This window comes from Plecotus auritus (assembly GCF_963455305.1).
Source record: "Plecotus auritus genome assembly, chromosome: 2".
Classification (NCBI taxonomy): domain Eukaryota; kingdom Metazoa; phylum Chordata; class Mammalia; order Chiroptera; family Vespertilionidae; genus Plecotus; species Plecotus auritus.
Genome location: NC_137771.1, coordinates 32,869,414 through 32,877,439, shown reverse-complemented (window position 1 = coordinate 32,877,439; position 8,026 = coordinate 32,869,414). Strand labels below are relative to the sequence as shown.

General features: G+C 55.9%; 1 protein-coding gene across 4 annotated transcripts in view; it reads right to left on the bottom strand.

The window, feature by feature from the left end:
- Positions 1 to 6,972: 6,972 nt before the first annotated feature.
- Positions 6,973 to 8,026, bottom strand: part of SSBP3 (single stranded DNA binding protein 3) — a 147,471-nt gene continuing 146,417 nt past the window's right edge. For all 4 annotated transcript variants that reach the window (XM_080656504.1, XM_080656505.1, XM_080656502.1 and 1 more), the window contains one exon: positions 6,973 to 7,622. In XM_080656504.1, coding sequence (XP_080512630.1) covers positions 7,593 to 7,622 — 30 coding nt within the window. In that variant the 3' untranslated portion in view covers positions 6,973 to 7,592. The remainder of the gene's footprint in view (positions 7,623 to 8,026) is intronic.

Here is an 8,026-nt window from a genome sequence, read left to right as displayed (position 1 = left end):
GATTTGTGTCTTGTTGATTGTTAAAAGTTTCCTCGATTCATTTTCAGCAGTGCAAGGGGCTGGGGGAAGCAATTTCTAAGAGCCTCCTATATTCCAGCTTCCCTCTCAGATCCTCCGTTTCCTCATCTGCAAAATGGGATGAAGCACCTGTGTTACAGGTTTCCCCCTTCAATTAATAAGCTGCATCTGTTCAGGTTTCAAGGAACTGGATCTGGAGCTTTTCAGAACCGCGTGAAAATATGGCTTTTCACCTGTGGGCTGCTCTCTTCCCGAGGCAGGCTGGACCTAGGGAGGCTTGCCAGAGGCTGTCACTTGCTGGGCTCTGTCCCTCAGCTGCAAGCCCAATGCTGGCAAAGGAGCAGGCCGGGGCCCCTCAGGCTTTTCACAGGATCTCCCTGCTTCCTATTCTGTGGCAGGAGAAAGTCCCTTAAAACTAGCCAGCCGTGGGCAAACTACGGCCAGCGGGCCGGATCCAGCCCGTTCGGCTGTTCTCTCTGGCCCGCGGAGCCGAAAGAGCGGAGGGTTCTCTTGCTCTCCCCTCCGCTCCTTTACTTTGAATTTATATTAGTTCACACAAACACTCCATCCATGCTTTTGTTCCGGCCCTCCGGTCCAGTTTAAGAACCCATTGTGGCCTTCGAGTCAAAAAGTTTGCCCACCCCTGAACTAGCCTGTGACCTGAGTGCAGACGATCTTCCCTTTGGCATGAATACACAAACCACAGTGACACGTGGACATCCCTGCTTGGCAGCTGGAAGACCAGCCTCTTATAGGGACCCTCTCCCCAGGTGTCTGGGAGCCTCCAGAGATGGTGCTTGCTATAGAGCGGTCCTGGGGCCCACCCTCACCTCAGGTAAGCTCTCAGGCACTTGGTTCATTCATCCCACGAGGGTCTGTGAGCATCTCATATGTGGCAAGCCTGCCACAGGCCTGCGTATAGAGCAGTGAACAAAATAAGGGCCTTGCCCTCACCACATTTACCTTCTCACCTCTGGGAAGATGGCGGGGAAAGCAGGGAAGCTGTCTTTTCAGGGCTCCCTGGAACAGATTGAGAGGGAGGGTGTGGCAGGGGTATTGGGAGCACTCGCCAGCGGCCTGTAAGCGAGCGGCCTGTTAATAAGCTGCACTTGACCAGGAGGTTTCAAGGAGCTGGGTCTGGAGCTTTATAGAAGCCCCGTGAAAAGGCGGCTTTTCACCTGTAGGCTGCCACTGGGCAGAGGAGGAGCTGAGGCTTGGCTGATCCTACAGGGGGCTTGGAGCTGAATGGTCCTTCAGAGTTTCCTGAATTGAGGCAAAGTGGTGGAACCCTGAGGTCCCACATCAGCCACAGACCACTGGCCACCACCTGGGAGAAGGCGAAACGGATGAGGCATTTCCATGGGCCCAGGACGATGCCCAGGAAGGGACACTGTGCTGAGCCATCTGCATCTGGTGAGGCGGAGGTAACAGGCCAGGGAGGCCTCTGAGCAGACCCTGAATAAAGTGTGGGAGCAGGCTGAGAGGTGATGGCTGGAATGTGGAGGGGATTGGTGTGTTTGCAGGACAGTGCGAAGCTCCCTCATCAGAACCCACCCCGCATGGCCTGGCCTACAACCACCAGCCCTCCCTTCACTGCAAAGGAAGGAATTCAAGTCATAGTTCCTAGGAGTCTGTGGGGCCCTCTCTCAGAGGTTGTACAAACAGCCAGAAAGCGGGGGAGACTTAGAGGTCAGAGCAAGTTGGCTCTCACCCCAGCTCTGGCCCTGAGAAGGGGCTTACCTTCCCCTCTGCCCCTGGAATCCCAAGGACCAACACCCCCCACCCACCCCTCTGCCAGCAACTTACTCTCGGTTCAGCCTCTTTCATTCTTTGTCATCCTGTAGCTTAAACTCAGGCTCCCTGCTTTGCCTTCTGGGGCCCTATACCTCGTGTCCTCTCAGCCAGGAGACTCACCTGCAGGGACCTGAGGCTAGAAGTTAAATGCTTCAAAGCCAAAAGCCCAGTGTGTGCCTCCCACTCAACTTCTATCCCACTTCTGAACCCACTACCTGCGTCAGGCCACATCACAGAGCAGGGCGCAGGGACCTAAATCCTCGGCAGGGTGGAGCGAGGCCAGCCCCTCCTGTTATGGACACTGCTTTGGTTATCACCTGCAATCTTCAGACTAGCCCATGCCAGACACCCTGGCCACATCTCCCACACCCAAAGCTGGCATCCAGGGCGTGGGCTTGCTGCCCAGGGCAAGAGTCAGCCTGTCAAGAGCATCAGTGGCCTCTCCCTGCTTCCCGTCACCTCCCGACACACACACACACACACACACACACAACACACCATGGGTCTCCTCATACCCAGCTGGGGCCCGTCCTGATAGAACTTGAAGGTCAGGACCAGGGGTTTCCCACTACAGACCTCTTTTAGGGGCAGTCCAACAATTTCAGCCCATTTTATGAGCACCTACTGTGTGCCAGACCTTGTGGGACGAGAGAGACATGGTCCCAGCCCTCAGGGAGCACCCAGTTGGCTGACAGACACTCATAGAGCAGCCATAGGCCACTTCTTTCCCCACACCTGAGCAGGCTGACTACGCAAACATCAAGTTACTCCATGAACACTCACAGCATGTGCTGGCTGATCTGGGGAAGGGAACACCCATTTCCTGGCTTCGAGGAGCTCCCAGCCTGATGGGGGAGCAGACATTGAGCCAATGCAGCCAAGGGGCCATGCGGGCCCAGAGAAAGCCTCTAACGCGGCCCAAAGAATTCCTGAGAGGGGCCACTTGAGCTGATTCTGAAGGGCAAGCAAGAGAGGCATGCCAGGAGAAAACAGCAAGAGAAACGGCCCCTCGTGGGAAACAATCACTGAGCTGTTCTCCATGGCGGGGCCTGAAGTGCGGAGGGCGGTCAGGCGGGTGTTAAGTGAAGGGCATGGGCCTGCGCCCTGGCCACAGCAACACTTGGCACTCTGCTCCTCGTTTCCTCCACGTGGCCCCCCGGCACCTTGCCATCGCACTCGTTTCTCTGCCTCCTTTGCTAGTTTCTATTTCCCAGCTCTCATTGCTGAGAGTCCTTGGGCCCTTGTCCACTTGCTCTCCAGATGATCTCGGCCAGGCTCGTGGCTTTAAAGACTTCCCAAACGCCAACAACTCCCAGAGAGCGTCTCCAGCCCAGACTGCCTACTGGACATCTTTGCCTGGATGCCTTCCGCACAGCATCTCAAATCGAACTTGTCAAGACGGAGCGTCACCTCACCCTGCTCATCCTGCAGCCTGCCCCACCTCAGCAAGGGGCAGCTCCATCCTTTCATGTGTGGGTGTGTGCTTTTTAAAGATTTTTAAAAATTGATTTTTTTAGAGAGAGAGAGAAACATCAATGCGAGAAGGAAACATCGATTAGCTGCCTCCTGCACACCCCGCACTGGGGATGGAGCCCTCCACTCCTTCGGTGCAGGGGACGACACCCAACCAGCGGAGCCACACTGGCCAGGCCTTCCCTGTTTTACTCATGACCATATCCCCGGTGCCAGGACAGTCCCTGGCACGTAGGTGCTCAATGACGACGAGTGGATGGAGTGTAAGGCTGCTCCAAAGCGAGTGAGATCCTTGAGGCAGTGGAGGGCTGAGATGGGGGCAGTATACCAAGGAAGTGACTGAATGTCCAGGTAGCAGACACCAAAGACCGGTCCTCCATAGGCATCTGGGAACAGATTTCTGCACCAGGGCTGGACCCTCTAACTTCCAGCACCCTCACCTTGGTCTGGTCTTTTGTATCCAGTACCCCTAGTGACAATGCCCAGGGAGCCCAGGGCAGAGCAGAAATAGGGCACATCCAACGATCACCCTGTCTTCTCCGCTCAGCCCAGGGGAGACCCAGCTCCATTCAATTCAGGGCGGAACCGTCACAGAAGCCCAGGCTGTGCTCCTCAGAGCCTGTGGAACTGCAGGGCTGCAGAGCCAGGGGCAGGCGGGGCTCCTCAGGGTCACCTGGGCTTCCGGCTGAACAGCACCAGCCCAGCTGAGTCCTGCTCTGGCCCTGCATCTTGGCAGCTACCCACCCCGCCCCGTTGCTGGCATTAGTTGGTTTGCCTCCAGGGTCTCCTTTTCAGGCTCCAGGGAGGGGTGCCCAGCCAGGAGGGAGGGTGTCTCTAGCCAGGCCAGCTTTCTCTGACTTGGGCCCAGCCCTCACTCTGGACCCCCAGGTGGCTGTCCCCTCGAAGTGGGACTTTCAATGGACAGTGATGCTGGAAGGATGAGCTTGGACCTTTGGCCTGGCTCCCCTAGTCCTGCCCGTGTCAGGGATGGGCTGCAGCCCCTCTGAAAGCACAGGAAGGACCCCCCTCCCCCATCTCCTCTCACTCAGGGACCCTTCTGGCTGCTGGGCCTGGATCTGGCCCGGCCCGCACGTCTCACTCAGGTCTGGGAGGCAGTGAAAACATTCTGGGCAACAGGAGCCAGTCCTCTCCCCAACAATCTGCCCCTGGTGAGAAGGCCAACCCTGATCAGCCCTCACCAGGGCCATGAATGTTGCAAAGGCAACTGTAGGGGTTGCTGGAGGCAGAGCGATGGTGTGGTAGGGCACGGGGTGTCCTCAGCCCCCCAGTGGAGGCAGGAGTAAGGCACACAGCAGGCTCTCACTGCAGACTGTCCTCTCCCCCATGACCTAGTTTCCCCTCAGCGCACCTCCCCCCGCCCCCCATGGCTCCTGTCCCGAGTCCTGCCCTGGGCACATGGGTAGCAGCAAGGGTACAGAGGGATGTTCGCCCATCATCTCTACCTTCTCCCGAGTGCAGCTCAGCCACAGTGTGCGCCTCATGCTTCACAGTGATGTTTTCCCAATAGTTCAAAGGTGTCTGTGCTGAGCAAGAGCCTACAAAACCTTGTCTAAGATGAGGGAAGGTGCAAGAGGGGTCTTCGGGACCCCCCCCCAACTACTCCCCATCGCACCGATGTGGGCTCTCCCCAGGTGAGATGCTGCCAACAGCGAGCACCACCGCTCTTGCTTCGTGCGAGGCCGTTCTGAACACTACCCGTTATCTTCCCCTCACAACCCATGAGGTAGGTCAACCATGATCCCATTTTACAGGTGAGGAAGCTGAGCAGAGGTGGGAACCTACTTGCCTGTGGCCACACGGCAGTGCAAAGGCAGGACACCCAACTGGCAATCCATCGTCTGCTGGCTGAGATCTTGTGAAGGCGACCGAGCCACATGCTCGCAGACACTTCCCCTCCCCTCCTGCCGCTGGCCTGGAACAGAGTCCCCAGAGCTCCAGGAGACAGAAACTTCTAAATTCAAATCGGCACCCACCGCAGCTCACTGCACCCCACTCAGTATTTTGTGCCCAGGTGACAGCTGGGACTGGGTCCCCTCATCTTCCCAGCCCACCGGGCCATCTTTCGGATGCTGCTTATACCCGTTTCCTACATTCACACCAAACTGTGCTACTCAAAGTCCTTCAAGAGCTTCCCTTCCTTATTAAAAAAAAAAAAAAAAAAAAAAAAATCAACTGGGAGCCCCGCACCCAGGGCCAGTGAAGCGAATCCCACCGAAGGGAGGAGCAGGTGAGGCAGCCGCCCAGGGGGCCATCCTGGCTGGTACTGACCCGACAGAAAACACAGGCCACAGGACCCTCTACTTCCAGAAACATCCACGCTGGCAAGCCAAATTGTGTTTCAAGACAGGAAACGGAAACTGGCTTTAATAACGCCCCCAAGTATCTGAAGTGAGACCAATGTCCTCCCTCCCAACACCTTCACCAAAGGCCGCTGCAGTGAGCGTGCGGGGAATGGAGGCGGCCTGAACACAGACACGCGGGAAAAAACCTGTGCCCACCCTGGCGTCTTGCATCTTGTAATCAGTATAATAAACTCCCACCCACGTTCCCCCCAAACATGTCAGGAAGGGCTGCGGAAAAAAGATGTCCCTTTAATAAAACGTTATCAACATATATCGTACACAAACTACAATGTATCATAATTACTTTTTTTTCCTCTCTTAATTCAGAACCAGACTACAAGGTAAGAAAAAACACAGAAACAGCTACAATGTTCCCAATAATCCGCACAAGGTCTTTTTTCAGGCAGATGATATCTCACATAATATGATATACATGGATCAGAAAGGGGAGAAACAAAGACCAGCTACGGGGAGGGGGAGGGGAGTAAATGTACAAAGAATTCGGGTGTCTCCGGGGCCAGACACAGAGGTTTCCAAGGGGGTGCTGAGGTGAGGGAGGCCGAGTCACCCCTCCTGGGAGGGGACAGGCTCCACTGTCGCGTGTGTCGGTTTTTGAAAATAAAAACAGGACCGGAAACAGCGCGTCTGTCTGGTGGCTGGTGTCCCCCCACCCCCACAGCTATTCCAAAGTCTTTCCTCCATTCAGTTCCAAGCATATGCAGAGCAGTTCTGGTCAATATCCCGTTTTTGAAAAAGGAGGAAGAATCAACAGAAAAAAAAAAAAAAAAAAAAAAAAAAACAAGAAAAAAAAAACACCCCAAACTCCAGCGCTACACTGCCAGCACACACCGAGGACGCGAGGGCCAGGGGACGAGGACGGAGGTCACAGTTTCCATGTCCCAGTCACAGCCATCCTGTCAGGGGTGGCTCCCCAGTCTCTTCAGACCACCACCCAGCCGGCAGGCTTCTTGCTGGGAAGACTGGGGTGGGGCTGAGGAGGGGGCCGCAGGGGGGTCCCTGGAGGAGGAGGCAGTCCTGGGAGCACAGTGCACGCCACCCGGCTGCAGGCTGCAGCGAGTCTCCGCCTGGTGGAGTCCTGAAAGCCTGAATGAGGTGGCGGGCCCTCCGGCCACACAGTGGGGTGGGGGGCATTCTGGGGTCCAAGCTGTGCAGCTGCTGTTGCCACCTTGCCCAGGAGAAACTAAGCAAAAAAACAAAACGAAATAGTTCCCGCCCCTCCCTTGCCCATCTGCACAAGCCAAAGACCTCCGACGGAAAAGGGCGACCTCCTTTTGCTTTCCAAAAAAGGCCCTTTGAAAGAATCCGTGATTGTAAACGGCCCCGTTTATTATCGCCATCGTCGTCATCTTTAGGTGGCTACACAGACAGCGTGAGGTCGCACACCGAGACTAGCTCTCTGGGGGAGGGGTTAGGGTACAGGCGGCAGGGCTTGGTGGGGTCTGTCCTTTTTCCTTTTTTTTTTTTTAAAAGAAGAAAGCAAAGACGTTGGCTGGGGTGAAATGGGGTGGGGGTTTGCTAGAAGCTTCCTTTTTAAAAAATTGCCCCCCAACCCTACCCCCGGGGAAACAAATAAAAAATCCCAACAATGGTAAAACCCAAACAAAAGACAACAAAAAAGTGTCATGTACATAAAAGATCCTTTTGGGAAAGGGCAAGGGGTGGGATTTTTCTGGTCAATGACTTGAAATATATTTTTATTTTGAGTTTTGTCCTTCATGTTTTATGGAATAAAAAGTTCGGCCTTTTTATTGCATGAAACTAAAATTGGGAAAGTTCGGGGAGTGGAGAGGGCAGGGTGGAGAGGGAGCGGAGGTGCCCCTCCCCCAGCTCCTGGGCAATGACACCTCACTTCTTCTTGCATAATTTCTGGCATCTTCCCGCCTGCAATGCCGGCTCTCTCAGCATCTTGGAGAAGAGGAGGGGTCACACACTCATCGTCATGCTTGGAGAATACTGCACGGGAGAAGCAGAGGAGGGGGCGTGAGGGCCGGGGAGCGGGAGACTTGTGGAGGTCTGACTGCAGAGGCGGACGCGACCAGCTGGAGGCCTGGCTGGGCTGCGACTGGGTGACACTGCGTGGGCAGGGGGCTGGCAGGGCCAGGAGGCGCCTCTCAGCTGCAGCCTGTGCCTGTCAGGAACTCTGGAGGCAGACTCACCCCCCTTTCCCTCAAATCACCCCTTTCCAGCTGAAGAGGCAGGCGCCCCTCCCACTCCCCCACCCGCCACAGGCTGCAGCTGGCTTTCCTGCCGTCGGTCGGGCAGGCACAGGGCTGCAGAGGACAGGGAGGTGAGCCAGGGTGCCCTGGGGTGGGAGCCCGTCTGGGGTTCTCAAAAACTGCTTAACCACGAGGCTGTTC